This window comes from Nelumbo nucifera, chromosome 5 (assembly GCF_055504915.1).
Source record: "Nelumbo nucifera cultivar China Antique chromosome 5, China Antique-T2T, whole genome shotgun sequence".
Classification (NCBI taxonomy): Eukaryota; Viridiplantae; Streptophyta; class Magnoliopsida; order Proteales; family Nelumbonaceae; genus Nelumbo; species Nelumbo nucifera.
In genome coordinates this window covers 44,444,271-44,460,437 of record NC_142653.1, presented here as the reverse complement: position 1 = coordinate 44,460,437, position 16,167 = coordinate 44,444,271, and the positions used below count along the sequence as shown (strand labels likewise).

General features: G+C 34.8%; 1 protein-coding gene across 1 annotated transcript; it reads right to left on the bottom strand.

Annotated features, from left to right (window-relative positions):
- Positions 1–6,074: 6,074 nt before the first annotated feature.
- Positions 6,075–8,676, bottom strand: LOC104608576 (cytochrome P450 71A9-like). Its single transcript, XM_010274607.3, has 2 exons — positions 7,342–8,676; positions 6,075–6,928 (listed from the first exon to the last, which is right to left on the bottom strand). Exons 1-2 carry the CDS (start codon positions 8,239–8,241, stop codon positions 6,308–6,310), a joined length of 1,521 nt encoding a protein of 506 aa, XP_010272909.2. The 5' UTR covers positions 8,242–8,676; the 3' UTR covers positions 6,075–6,307.
- Positions 8,677–16,167: the final 7,491 nt, after the last annotated feature.

The window sequence follows — 16,167 nt, the reverse complement described above, 5'->3', positions numbered from 1 at the left end:
ATTAAAGCATGGCGCTCATCGAGCATTTCATAAAAACTACATGTTTCACTTGCTCCATGATGGAAACTCTTGCTGAATGCCATCCTACAAATTATGCTGTTTGCAGTAGAAAATATCATTTCACTCGGATTAACTGGATTTAAAGCAGCAGCAGATTTGGAGATGGACTCAATCAATATCGAAATCTCATCCTCTCTTATGAACCGAAAGGATTGTACACTCTTGGTGCAGAAGAGAATAATAATGCAAATCTTCCTTACCTCTCTCCAGTATTCACCATAGGATGAGAAAACCAGGTCTAATCTATTGTTAGTTTCCTTTTGTATGGTAACGGGGAGCGGCCTACCGGAGGATTCAAGATCATGAGTTTTGAAGATCTCTTTGGCCATTCCTGCTGAAGAAACCACCACTGCTGGTACACAACCTAGCTGCAGATACATGAGGGGACCGTATGTTCTGGAGAGTTGATGAAGGGTGCAATGAAGAGGTGACTTACCCAGTTGGTGTAGGTTTCCAATGAGGGATAACCCAGTGGGACCTGGTGGAAGAAGCCTGCTTGTTGAACTTCCATGAAATATGTGGCTTTTAGATATAAGAAATAGAATTAAGAGAGTAAGAAGGAGAAGAGAACAAAGCAATAGAAACATGATTTGAGTTGAGACTACAGATAGTCTTAAAAGTTGTAATCAGTAATTCACAACCTCCCTCATCACTTCCCAGTAAGTATCTCAATCGAACACAAGCCTGTTTACAGGCACCCAAGCTAATAACCTCCCATGTTTAAAGCAAGAAATTCTGACACACAGATTAAAATACCAAGTACAGCGTTGCTTGTGTAAATTGTAACTGGTCTTACCTAGGTTGCAAGATGAAAAGAAAGAAGGCCCAGAGGACTACAGGTGCAAAATTTGATAAAAGAGTGAAGTTTCAATTGCATGAAATTGCAAGGTCGAAAGCCGAAATCGTTACTTGTGATGATAGAAACCTAGTTATCCAGAAACTGGAAGCCTGAGTGACTAAGAACCTTCAGGAGTCGCATGAAATTGCAAGAAGGTCGAAAGCCCAAACCGTTACTTGTGATAACAGAAGCCCAGTTATCCCGAAACTGGAAACCTGAGTCACTAAGAACCTTTCTGCAGGAGTCCAATATCCGCTCCTAAACATGTAAATCAAGCCTCCGAAAACCCACATTCGCCAATAGCCTAATTTTGGCCTCTCCCCAATGATCATTCAGAATTCTCTCATCGACAAAGTTCAAAGGCTTCAACAGAGAACTCACGACTTTTTTCTGAGTTTGCCGAATGCGAAGATAGACCCGGATTCACCCTCATCGATGCCAACTATCCTTCCCAAAATCAAAGAGAGGCATTCATTTTCCGTTAATAGAGAACCAAAACACATGAATTCGACTACCATGCTCCTATTGTCGATAACAGGTTTCTGGTGAGGAGGTGAGAAGAGGGAGGGAGGCAACGGAGACCGGAGAGGGTAAGATAGCAAAAGAAGAAACATTAGGAAACAGGGCCACAAGGGAAGGTGGGGGAGGTAGAAAGTACTCGATCAACACGATCGACTAGTGTAACACGTATAGCACCATTCAGTCGATTTCATACGCTCGCTTTATGGCCCATACGTGGGGATACCATTTATTCAACGGTCAAGCGCCCACGTAGTATTAATATACATAGATAGATGTGAGTTGAGTGGGACTTTATGCCAAGCTGATTCATTTCACCCAACTAACCCTTCAGAATTTTTTGTTTATTCAAGAGAAAAGGCCGAAGGATACAGTCATACAGGATCATTTATGTTATTTTAATTTATTGCTTGACTAGACTTCTTACCAGATGAATCCTGATGGTATTTCCATTCCTTGAACCTTGATACATCCTAATGTTTGAATGAAGTTTCGTTTTTTACCTAATAATAAAAACAATTCCTGCTACTTCCTGGAGGACATGTGTTAGAAAACTATTTGTGTTTACTCAGTGTGCCATGGAGTGTGCCTACCTGTTGTTTCAAACCAGATCCGGATCCACTTAAGTATGAACACACTGTGTGTTTGGAATGATTGGCGTTTATTCACTAATATTTGATTTATTTATAAAATCAATAAAAATAATAATGAATTTGTTCATTGACACTTTAGGCATCACTAAGCGTTATCATGCACCAAAATCAGCAAAACAGTGAATAATGTTTATCTATTGCGGGAAGCACTAAAATAAAGCTTCCCTAACGATAAGTGTGTACATAAATTAAGACCCATTTTTGCAAATTTTTGTGTCAAATTGTGCGCATAATAGGCCTATTTAATTGTACAAATTAAATGCAAATATGTAGAGTGCAAAACCTTATATTTTATATTATTTTGTATATATTTGCACCGTACATTTTTGTATTTGTATTCCTTACAAATATAAATATGTAGAGCGCAAAACCTTGTATTTTCTATTATTTTATATGTATTTACACAGTACATATTTGCATTTGTACTATTTCCAAACTAAGCATTAGGCTCAGTTTGGAAGGAGTACAAATACAAATATGTATAGTACAAATACATATAAAATAATATAAAATGTAAGGTTTTGTACTCTACAAATTTGTATTTGTACTCTTTTCAAACTAAGCCTTAGGCTCCATTTGGGAAGAAAGCAAATGTCAGTTTGGTGTATTTATGCACTCTAATTTAGTTTTACAAGACATTTGGTGAGAATGCATGTGTATAAAAAATGACAGAAATCACAAACTTCAAGATATGTTTGTGTTACAATGAATGTGAAGAATGCATCTAAATTGGTAAATTTAAAAGGTGGATTCCAATCTTGGAATTTGTGTTTGCACCGATCACAATTAAGGGCTTTCTCGTTTGCTCAGTTTGACATCTGAAAGTATAATAATTACATTAAGAGGTATTGGTGACATTTTCTTTCCTTTGAACTTTAAATAAAGAGAATGTTGTTCTTAATTCTGAATTCTGCATTCTGAAAATTATCAAATATCCATTTTGACCCGATATGTGAGAGTTTTTGTTTGTCTTTTTGGGATATCATTAGAAACAAAAAGTTTTATGATTGCACTTTAAGAGATAAGAGATAAGAGGAAATGAACAACCATTTTTTCCTTTAAGTTAAAAGATTCCTCTTAAGAGATAAGAGTTAAGAGGAAACGAATAGGCCCTAAAACTCATTTGTAAAATGTATGAAATCATTGTGTTTGGTTGCAATGCAAACACGATTTCATATTTTAAACTGTTTTTGCACTCATCTTGTTTGTTCGAAATTGGTGAAAAGTGTGAGGCCATCATTAATTGCCCCAACTATCTTATGCTCTAGATCCTCCAATGCCTTAACTTTGACCAAAAAGTTAATTATCATAATAACACAAAATTGTATCCAAAAATAGGTAAGTAATACTCTCTTCTCAGAATACAAAAGTGTGAAAAAATACATTTTTAATCTGATAATCATTACTTTTTTACATATCAAACAAATGCTCACAATTATAAACCAGAGTACATAAATACCCTGGTTCGATGTATGCATCGCAAACAAACAGAGCTTTATGAACGAGACATATTTGTATTTGCACCGAATTGTACTTATATTCTTTTCAAATGACTCCTAACCTATTGTTGAAAAGATTAAATACAAATTTCTAAGACAGCTGTTAGAATATTTATTGAGTGCTTAGTCTACCTACTAGATCTTACTCTAAACGCGGCTTTTCTTTTCTAACAACTTGGACTTTGTTTTTCCAACACGCATGACTTCTTTGTATAAAATAATTAAAATTGGAGGAGATTACTAAAATAGTAAAAAATATTGGAGTTTAGCAGCCATCAAGGATCATTCCCCCAATTCAACATCTTTTAAACCCAGTATGAACAAATTGAACACAGAGATATATCGAATTAGCTGGTGGATCAATTAAGACTAATTTTTATAAGAGATTAATACTTTACAAGGTTACTTGTGGTTTAAATCATTTATTATTCAATATTCTTGTTGTTGTATTTGCATTTATTCACCGGAGGATGAACCGATCGACAACAAAATGGAACTAGCATGATCAGATCTTCTTTATCCACTATTGATGGTAGCATTATTCGTTGTATTTTTTTCTTACATACTACACATAAAAGGTGAATTAGGGGTGGTGCAGTGCAGGGTACATGTGAGGTCCATTGGGAGCCTTCAGTTTCATATAGCCTCAGTTTGAAAAGAGTACAAATACAAATATGTACAATGCAAATACATATGAAATAATATAAAATATAAGGTTTTGCATTCTACATGTTTGTATTTGTACTCTTTCTAAACTGAGCCATAGGTTTGATCTCATGCCTCTTATTTGAAGGGATGCCAAATGATCATCTTGACTTTTGGGTCAACAACATTAATTCATGGTACTTAGAAAGAGATTATTTTTAAGGTGTTCCCCAATCTCCTCTCACATTAATCATTATCCTTTAGGATGCTTTGCTAATTGACCATCTCCTCTTTTAAATTTCAATCAAGGTTTAAAGCAAGGAGCAAAGTATCAATATCAGACAATTCAAATATGAATGTGCAAAGGAAATACATACAAATCCCATAATTAAGAAGATTAAATTTAAGGTCGAAATAGTGACAACTAATATATAAATACGTAGGAAATGTATATTTTAATGATATATATATATATATGAAGAAATATATTATAATTAATATAATAGTATGCAAATATGTCATGCAATTTTATTGATAATGCATTAATCAAGAGTCTAAGACACATTATATAAATTTTTACAAATTAATGCATATACAAAGCCATTATTTTGCTAGTCCAAGGCATAAAAGATATGCAACTTCGAAGCAAGTTGTATTAATACACATGTGAAAGTAGGGGCAATAGTGCAATTCCACACCCAAACCATAGGAAGGCTCAAATTTTCCCAAGATTGCATCATTTTTATATGTTTTCTTTAGAGTTTCTCATACAATGGTGGTTTGCAGCTCATTTTTTTTGTTAGTAATCGATTTATGTATCTTCTTCCTAGGAGAGTTCTAGTAAAGTTTGGATATCTGGGAATTCCTACTAAATTTTATGTTTTCATGAGGAAACTTTTCAATGGTGTGATTCCTGTCGAAGAGCTCTTGTATTCAAATTTCAAACCCTGAGTCGTGTCTTAGTTATTGGCGTTGAGCACTTTTTGATGGCTTAAATCTTTGCTACAACTGTTTTGTTGGGTGGAATTAGAATATCATTCTCATTTCTGCTAAAACGGCACATTCTCTCATTTGAGGGAGAGGTCATTCCCTCTCCCTTGGGAATGCATGAAATCTCATTCCAGTTAATTTCAATGCTCTCAGATTCCCATATGAACCAATCAAACTATGGAAAAGCCATTCTAACAGATTTTTATTCCGATTCCATATGCAAACCAAACAGAACCTTAAGTATTTCTTTTTAAGGGCCGGTTTGTTTTGTAATCGAAATCGGAATCGGAATGGTCAATTCCCATAATCTGTTTAGTTCAGACAAGAATGGGAATGAGAATTAAAATCAACAGGAATGGGATTTTATTCCCAAGAGAGGGATAGGGAATGACCATTCTCTAAAATGGGGGAATGCCATTCCAGCACCAGAAGGAATTGGAATGAGATTAGGATTCCGCCCAACCAAACAGTTGGAATCGGAATAGCCCATTCCGATTCCAATTCCAGACCTCTATTACTGCGAACCAAACGGGGCCTAAATTTTGTTTAAATGTTTTGATCTTTCTCCCCTTCCATTTCTCATCGGCTGTCAAAGCGGAACCCGCACCATAAGTCATAAAACTTGAAGCCATAACCTGAAGGCTCTCCCAAATGGGCACTTAGTGGTCATATTCCTCAACAGCCTTTCCCTCAGCTTTCTGTTTCACTCCTTTTTATTTTTTTGATAAACCAAACAGAGCATTAGTTCCTGTATGTTATAAGAAAAGATTGGTTGCTTTTCAGAGGTTGTGCCAGTCAAATGAATGAAACTTGAAAAGTTCACAAAAATAACATAATTCCCTTGGACTTCTTTATCAAGTACTCCAATGGTTTCATTGTATCAAATAAATAAGAAAAGGAGAGTCATTAATGAGAATATAGGATTGGATGCTCCATATATGTGCCTGTAATCAGGGTCCAACTTCCTGTAAATTAAGACTTTAGTCTTGCTGGAGCTACTAAACACATCAAGGCTACCCATTAATATTAGAAGCAATAGAATATTAAACGCAGAAACAAAAACAGTAGCAGCAGCAGCAACAAGAACGACAAATAAAGAATGATCACTGGTGATGATCATTATAGTTAGTAGCCACAAGGTGAAGAGCATTTTTCTTGTGCATTGTAATACCAAGTGACCCCTCCATGTCAATATCTTCTTCCTTGATCCCCTTAGGCAGTTCCCAGTTAAATGAATAGAGAAGATTTGCAAGTGTAAGCTCCACAATCACCATTCCAAGCTGTATGCCTGGACAAACTCTTCGACCAGACCCAAATGGTATAAATTCGAAGTGTTGTCCTTTGAAATCGATGGAGCTATCGGTGAACCTTTCTGGTACGAATTCTTCTGGGTTCTCCCAATATTCAGGATCCCTTCCAATAGTCCATGCATTCACCAAGAGCTGGGTCTTGGGATAAATGTGGTAGCCATCAATTATGCAGTGTTTCATGGTTTCTCGCGGAACCAATAATGGAGCTGGAGGCTGCAACCTTAGCGTCTCCTTTATGATACACTTGAGGTAATGAAGTTGGTGAAGATCATCCTCTGTTATCTTCCCTTTTTTCCCCGTCAGGCTTCTAACTTCGTTCTGTGCTTTCTTCATCACTTTTGGATTTTTGGCTAGTAGAGTAAGAGCCCAGACCAAGGTTGCTGTAGTTGTGTCCACTCCAGCAATCAAAATATCCTGCAATGAATTAATACTTAATTGTCCTAGTTCATAAAAGATATATAGCACACTGCTCATTGGGCTTTTACCTTATAATTAATAGTAGTTATGAAACATCAATAATTCAATAAACGAAGGGTTTTCTTTTGCCACATGGCAAGATGATATTAACCTAAAGCATCACATGGCAAGAAGAATGCAATTGTGCTCACAGCACTTTTCTGTCGCGCATTAGGAATATCTCCATACTTTTAGGTTTTAATTCATGGGAGATGTTCCCAATGCATGGCTGTTAAAGAGCTGCGAGAATGGTGTGAACACAATTTTGTGAGCACCAAATCCAATTTTTCACACACAATTATAATTAATTAATCACTCTATGGATGGAACAAAAGTAGTCCAAAATAAACTGAGGATTATGGAAAAAGTACCGTGACAATTGCCTTGATATGATCTAGAGTGAAGTCAATTGCACTTGATTTATCCTTTTGCATTCGAAGCAAAGTATCAATGATATCTTCTTTCTCAGGGTTTTGCCTCTTAAGATCAAGGTGCCCTTCAATGGTTTGTCTGTAGAATGATTCAAATTGTTGGAAGTTCCTCTCAAGCCTTGTATTTAATCCAGTGAGAGAATCCAGCATCCAACCCACATATGGAAAATAGTTAGCAAAGGCAAAGCTACGAATTAAAGCATGGCGCTCATCGAGCATTTCATAAAAACTACTTGTTTCACTTGCTCCACGATGGAAACTCTTGCTGAATGCCATCCTACAAATTATGCTGTTTGCAGTAGAAAATATCATTTCACTCAGATTAATTGGATTTGAAGTAGCAGCAGATTTGGAGATGGACTGAATCAATATGGAAATCTCATCCTCCCTTATGAACCGAAAGGATTGTACACTCTTGGTGCAGAAGAGAATAATAATGCAAATCTTCCTTACCTCTCTCCAGTATTCACCATAGGGTGAGAAAACCAGGTCTAATCTATTGTAAGTTTCCTTTTGTATAGTAACGGGGAGCGGCCTACCGGAGGATTCAAGATCATGAGTTTTGAAGATCTCTTTGGCCATTCCTGCTGAAGAAACCACCACTGCTGGTACACAACCTAGCTGCAAGTACATAAGGGGACCATATCTTCTGGAGAGTTGATGAAGGGTGCAATGAAGAGGTGACTTACCCAGTTGGTGTAAGTTTCCGATGAGGGGTAACCCAGAGGGACCTGGTGGAAGAAGCCTGCTTCTTGAACTTCCATGAAATTTGTGGCTTTTAGATATAAGAAATAGAATTAAGAGAGTAAGAAGGGCAAGAGAAGAAAGCAATAAAAACATGATTTGAGTTGAGATTTGAGAGTTGAGACTATGAGTAGTCTGAAAAGTTGTAATCAGTAATGTGAGTCTGAATGGGGCTTTATGCCAAGTTGATTCACTTCACCCAACTAACCCTTTAGAATTTTTCGTTTATTCAAGAGAAAAGGCCGAAGGATACAGCCATACCGGATCATTTATGTTATTTTAATTCGCTTGACTAGACTTCTTTCCAGATGAATCCTGATGGTATTTCCATTCCTGGAACCTTGATACAACCTAATGTTTGAATGAAGTTTTGTTTTAACCTAATAAGAAAAACAGAGAAGTACGGATAGATTGAATGCAGATTTTGATTCCCATATGTATCCATATTCGCCCCAAATTCTGACATTAACTTATCGGTCATTCTCCCAAAAAACAATTCCCGCTACTTCCTAGAGGACAATTCGCCCATTGGAATCAGTTGTCATTCACTCGCTCTAATAGTGTCTCACCACTGTTCTAACCAGTTGGGTTAATACATCAAAGGGTGTTGTGATATGGAAAGCTATTAAATTAGTTGTTTCCAAATGATATTTGTGAGCTCAGTGACATTGACACCTGTCTTTCAAATACTTCCCGTCTCACTTCAGAAGGACATGTGTTAGAAAACTAATTGCGTGTTTACTCAGTGTTTCATGGAGTGTGCCTATCATTGTGTTCCAAACCAGATCCGGATTATCCTGGGTGCCCCACTTAAGTAGGTACCCTTGGCTCTCATTCATCAGTCTGGATTAGATATGAATACACGGTGAGCGTATGTGTTTGAAATTATAGAAGTTTATTTATTAAATGCTTGTATTTGATTTGTTTGTAAAATTGAGAAAAACAATAATGGATTTGTTTATTGATACTTAGGTATCATTAGGCACCATTAGACATTATATTAGTAAAACAATGAGTAAATGTTTATTCGTTAGAGAAGCGTTAAAATAAAACTTCCTTCAATAGTAGATATGCACATAAATCAAGGCCTGCTTTTGTAAGTCTCTATACATATGGGTTGCACATACTGAGAAAATGCTGAAATGATGTTTATGCGACAACGTTTATTTCAACAAACACCCACTGTTCCAAATACATGCTAAATAAGCACTCAAAAAACTTTTTGACAACTGTTGCTCAGGCTCCATTTGGGAAGAATGCAAATGTTAGTTTGATGTATTTATACACTTTAATTTAGTTTTACAAGACATTTGGTGAGAATGAAGCCTTAAATACTCCTAGCCAATTTTACATTTTATCAATCAGACATATTTGTATTTGCACCGAATTGTATTTATATTCTTTTCAAATGAAGCCTTAAATACTCCTAGCCTATTTTGAAAAGATTAAAAACAAATTTCTAAGACAACTGTTAAAATATTTATTGACTGCTTAGTGTGCCTACTAGATCTTTGGCTTTGCTTTTCTAACAACTCTTAAGACTTTTTTTCCTAACACGCATGCTTCTTTGTATAAAATAATTGGAATTGGAGAAGAAAAGGAAGGAGATTACTAAAATAATAAAGGATATTGGAATTTAGAAACCATCAAGGGTCATTCCCCCAATTCAACATCTTTTAAACCCAGTAGGATCAAATTGAACACAGAAGATCGAATTAGCTGGTGGATCAATTCAGACCAATTTTTATAAGAGATTAATACTATACAAGGTTACTTGTGGTTTAAGTCATTTATTATTCAATATTCTTGTTGTTGTATTGGTATTTACTCACTGGAGGATGAACTGATCGACAACAAAATGGAGCTAGTATGATCAGATCTTCTTTATCCAATATTACTGGTAGAGTAGTTATTCGTTGTATACTTGTATTTTTTTTCCTACATACTATACATAAAAGGGGAATTAGAGGTGGTGCAGTGCAGGGTGCATGTGAGGTCCATTGAGAGTCTTTAGTTCCATAGGCTCAGTTTGGAAAGGAATATAAATACAAATATGTAGAGTATAAAACCTTATACTTAATATTATTTTATATGTATTTGTATTGTATATATTCGTATTTGAACTCTTTTCAATTTGAGCATTAGGTTTGATCCCATGCCTCTTATTTGAAGGGATGCCAAGTGATCATCTTGACTTTTGGGTCAACAACATTAATTCATGGTACTTAGAAAGAGGTTATTAATTTTTAAGGCGTTCCCCAATCTCCTCTCACATTAATCATTATCCTTTAGGATGCTTTGCAAATTGACAATTGAAATATGAAATACATATTTGAAGGGATGCCAAGGGATGCTTTGCAAATTAATCATTATCCTCTTTTTAAATTTAAACCAAGGTTTAAAGCAAGGAGCAAAGTATTACTAATAGACAATTCAAATATGAATATGCCAAGGAAATACATACAAACCACATAATTAATAAGATTAAATTTAGGGTCAAAATAGTGACAAATAATGTACAAATATGTAGGAAATGTATAGTTTAATGATATATATAGAAATATATTATAATTAATATAACAGTATGCAAAGATGTCATGCAATTTTATTGATAACGCATTAATCAAGAGTTTAAGACATATTTTATAAATTTCTACAAATTAACACACATACAAAGCCATTATTTTGTTAGTCCAATTAAGGCATAAAAGATATGCAACTACTTTTTATTTTACTATGTTACTTTTTAACATAAACAAAAAAGATCAACTAAATATTAAATCCCCAAATGTTTTGTGAATAACATTTTATTTTTGTAAACAATAACTATGTTATCAAAATTTTTAAAATTTCTAAGATACATATCATATGGAAATTCGTAATTCTTAATTACTAAAATAATTATATCATTATTAGTATTTTATTTTTATAATCCTTTCGAAAGAAAAACCATTTTTTGATATAAATGTAGATTAGTGGATTTGATAGATTTAATTTAATATTATATTCTTTAATATTTTGCAAACAATGTTTTTATTTTTATGAACAATTAATATGTTGTTATTTAATATAAACTAAAATAATAATTAATAATTTATAAAAATATATATAAATTTTTAGATGCTTATCATGTGTAAATTTATAAATTTTAAGTATTAAAATAATTATTATATTATAAATATTTTGAGATTAAAAAATAGATTATTTATTCTATTAATTTATAAAATATTAATTTCGAATATTATTCTCTTTAAATTTTAGTTGCAACTGTTGAACATAAACATATGTATTTGTTGGATTGCATGTGGGCACAAAATAAAAGTTATTATATTTCACTTGTAAACCAAAAGATATAAGATGGTTTAGTGGTTGAATATTGTATTTAAGGTTTGTGTATAATAGTAACTTGAGTTCAAATTAATACATTAGGAGTGCTCTTTTAATAGAGAAATGCGGAAAATACACATAGTATCGATGCATATGTTTACCGAAATTATATTGTTTCTTTTAAGTAAGCAATGCTTTAGTAACCCTGAAAATCAATTCATATCGTAGTATATGTATTAATACATTGCAATGTTTTAATTTGAATCCTGATTTTAATTAAAATCAATGAGAAGAAGGTTGCCCTTGTTCAAATTAACATGGAGTTGGTCTATCAGAATTCATGATCTAAGATTTTAAGACCACTTTTGCCATTTTTGGGAAGAAGCCACCAATACTGGACTGTTCTCCGTTGGAAAGATATGGGAGGGCCATATCTCTTAAGTTGTTTTGGTTTGAAAAAATAAATGAAAGAAATAGAAATCGAGGGAAAGTCCTTAACAAATTCTGTCAAAATTTTCAGAACTTTCCCTCAACTTACTGTTTCTGAATGAGGGAAATTTTAGGCGAGCCTGGTGAAAAAGAGCTTTTCTTGAACTTACATGAAAATTGTAGCTTTCGGTAAATGAAATAAGAACAGAAAGGCAATAGAAGAAAACAAAGTAATAAGCGGCATCTACACGAGCAAAGTCTGTTTTATACATATTGATATTAGCTTTACATCATCAAAAATTGGACAAAAATATATATATATATATATATATATATCTCTGATCACTAAGAGAAGCCCAAGGGACCCTCCCAATCCCATAGTCAAAAAGTAGCTTTCCATCATAACTCACGGCTTGCTTTGTGATTTTGTTATTATCTCATTGATAATAAGGACTGATAAAGACAGCAAGAAGATTTTACTTGATATTCCCTTCAAGATAACGATAACAATGTAATAAAAGTTAAATCTCCTTCTTTCTCTTTAGAAATTTTTTTATACATACCACTCAACGTGCTGTAGAGGGTGCCTACCCTATACCAGGCTCTCTATGGAGATAACTTTCACTTGATTAGGGTAGCCAAGCTTTGACATGGTTACTCAGCTTCCCTTTGACGAATGAATTCAAAAGTGTGGGATCAAACCCGTTTACTGTAGGCTCTTTGTGGTAAGGTCCAACTCACTTCATCTGTGTTTCTGCACCAATCAATATCAATCTATCACACCTAAAAGTGTAAAGTGGGCTGTGACAGGCCGGCACGGCATGGCCCGTGGGTGGCCCATGCTAAAGGCGGGCCATGCCATGTTGGCCTGCAGGCCATTACGGGCCATGTTGGGTTACAGGCCGTGCCGTGGGCTGTGCTAAATCGGGCTACAGGTCGTGCCGTGTTTGGTAAATGGCCCTTTTTCCCTTCCCCTCAATATCCTCTACTTTGAAAATTTTCTAAATCGGGCTACTCAGCTTAGAAACTCTCCTTTTTCACCTAGTATCAGTATCGGCACTAAAAGTTCCACTTCCATCGACATCAATCGCATCAGTGCTAACACTACCATGATGCGATTGAATATCGTCAATGATGAACATGTTGGGAATCAGTTTTCAAAAGAACCGACTATTTTTTAATTCTAAAAAGATAAAAATTAATCTAATTCGACTTACCCGGATTGTCGGTTCAAAATCCCAACTTGATTTCAACAGTTGAAGCCTTTCAACGTCCAAGCCTCCCAAATTGAAATACTCGAGCTGGTTGAGCCAGCCTTTTTCTTGTTGAAAGTCGAAACTTCAATAAAGTTGAGACTTGAGACTTGGAGAATGTAGAATTAGACAATCAACTAATTAGAATTACTCATATTGTAGAGAATTGAAAATGTATGAGTATGAGTAGACCTGTTCATGGGTCGGGCCGGGCTGGGCTCGGGCCGGGCTTTTACTCATCATTAATGGAAATACGCTAGGCCCGAGCCCGACCATGATAAAAAGCCCGAAGCCCGAGCCCGAGCCCGAAGCCCGACCTAATAAAAAAAATTACAATTTTCCCTATTCAAATTAGAATTAAAAATTCATATGTTTTTTTTTCCTATTTAAATGAACAATGGGCCTACAAGATGGTTTTTTTCCCTTTCTTTTACGTTTTAAAACACAGTTTTACATTCTTAAATCAAAAAATTTATTCAAATGGACATAATCACATAACCCATTTTAAGTCTAATTTTAGGTCGGGTTGGGCCAGGCTCGGGCCGGGCTATTTTGACAAAACCCGAGCTCGGCTTGAATTTATTGTGGGCCAGGATTTTTGGCCCGAGTTTAAGCCCGTGGGCCTATAAACATGTTCAAGCCCATCCGAGGGCTGAGCCAGGCTAGGCCGGCCCGTCGGGCCACCCGGCCCATGAACAGGTCTAAGTATGAGAGAGAGAGAGAGAGAGAGAGAAGATAAGAGATTAAGAGAATTATTGAATTGGTGTGATGAGAATGATGGAAGATAGTGCTATTTAGAGGAATTGAGCATAATTCAATTACCCAAAATACAAAAAAAAAAACTAGTTATTTAGTTGTTGGGAGGGGTATTTTGGTCATTGTAAAGTTACTTATAACTTTACCCAAAAATCCCCCCTAAACTAGTTATATAAGTGTTGGGGGGCATTTATATCATTTTCTCAACCCCCATAAGCAAAATACACAAATACCTAGTAATATGGTTGTTTATAGCTGTTGATGAGGTATTTTTGTAAAAATCCCCCCAAAAAGCTAAAACTAGCCGTTGGCCTCCTTTGGGGGGGCAACGACTATATTGTAGGCGGGCCGAGCGTGGCCCGCTACAGGCCCCGTGGGCCATGTCGTGATGGCTCATGACAGGCCATGCTGTAGGCTGGGCTATGCCAACATGCAAGTCGCGAACAACACAACACGAGTTGTCGTGCCGTACCGTGCCCATCCATGGGCCTCAAACCCCCAACCCAGTATGGCACGAACCTCCGTGCCAAACTACCCGCGGCCCGGCCCGATTTACACCTTTAGTCACACCATCTAGAAAACATGACTTTAATTAAGTATAGATAGATAGGGATATTGATGTGAGTCCAGCAATGGACTTCATGTGCACCCTTCTCTATCTTCACCTCTTAATTTTCTTGTAATGTGTAATATATAATAGAAAAAGAAAAAAATGGTAAGATAATAGGGTTGAAAATTTTCATACTATATATATAGGATAGAGAATTTGTCAAATTCCACAGCCAAGATTTTAGATCATGTATGTTGTGAAAATGTGATAAAGATAACTTCTTATGGTGGCTATCTCCGTCAAGTAGACCCGGTCATAGAGGTTATTCTTAGCGTGATCTAGCCCAAATGCATATATAAATAAAAAGATTATATTTGGTTTTTTTGTCTTTCTTTTATTTTTTTTTCTTGTTTTTGTTTGTTCAGCTGTTGTTGTCCCTTTGTGTTTTGTTGTTCTTTTGGTGCCTTTTGCTGGCCCTTTGAATGAATTATCTTTTTACCTAAAAAAGTATATGTTTAATATATAATATTTATTTTATATATTATATATGTAATACATGTACAAATGTGCTCTATTTTATTTTATTTTAAATACTTTATAAATATTTAATATAAAATATTATATTAAATATTTTATTTTAAATATTATAAAATATTTAATATAAAATATTTTATTTTATATTAAATATTTTATAATATTTATTTTATATATTATATATGTAATACATGTACAAATGTGCTCTATTTTATTTTATATTAAATATTTTATAAATATACATTAGTTCATGAGTCATGTGAAGTGAGTCAACTCATGTAACTGAGAATAGCTTGTTCTAATGCTGCGTTTGGTTGCAGTGCAATTTTATTTGTTCTAATATAAATGTATGATAGTGCAAATGAGAAAAATGTAAATTCTTGTTTAATTTTGTTTTGGGTTTTATTTTAGTCTGCTTTGTGTCTTAATTTGCTTCATTTGTACAGCAATTAAAAAAAATCTAAAATTTGACTGAAAAATAGGTCAAAATTTACACTCAAATCATTTTTTGCACTGCCATAGTTTTGCATCAGTGCAAATTTATTTGCATTGAAACCAAACACATCAAGGTTATGTTAGTTTGTGGTGCATATTTATTTGCAATGATACAAATGCATGGGAGTGTTAATGAGAAACCATAAATTTTGGTTCATTTCTGCTTTGGATTTTATTTTATTTCACTTGAGGTAAACAGAAAAAAGTGAAACCTTTTACCAAATGAAACCAAAATTTGGACTCAACTTATTTGTATTCCCATTCTTTTGCATTAATGCGAATGGAATTGCAATGCCAACAAAAGGCATTAGAGTTGTCTATTCTTATATATAAATGAAGACAAGGCTTCAATTCTAATAATTAATTTGGCAATTGAGTGTTGTCTCACATTGCCTAATTACTAGCCTTAATCTATATATATGAGCATAGATGACCATGTATTGAAGCCAACCATTTTTTTTTTTAAATCAGACCTAAAGCCAAGCCAAGTTGACAGCCTTAATTTGGCATTAGAGCTGCTTTCCCATTCACATTAGTGTCACAAGTTAATTATTAACCTAGATATAACCTGGTGTCTTGATCAACTTGGTTGATCGTTCAACCGTCAAAGTCATCGGGCCTCTTGACTGGGTTAATGGTTTCATATTCAACACGGGTAGGGGGTTAACAGCTGGAATA

Coding starts and splice junctions, on each gene's coding strand:
- LOC104608576 (XM_010274607.3), bottom strand. CDS start 8,241: ATGTTTTTATTGCTTTCTTCTCTTGCCCTTCTTACTCTCTTAATTCTA. Junction 6,929..7,341: donor ATATCAAGGCAATTGTCACG/GTACTTTTTCCA, acceptor AATTCATTGCAG/GATATTTTGATTGCTGGAGT.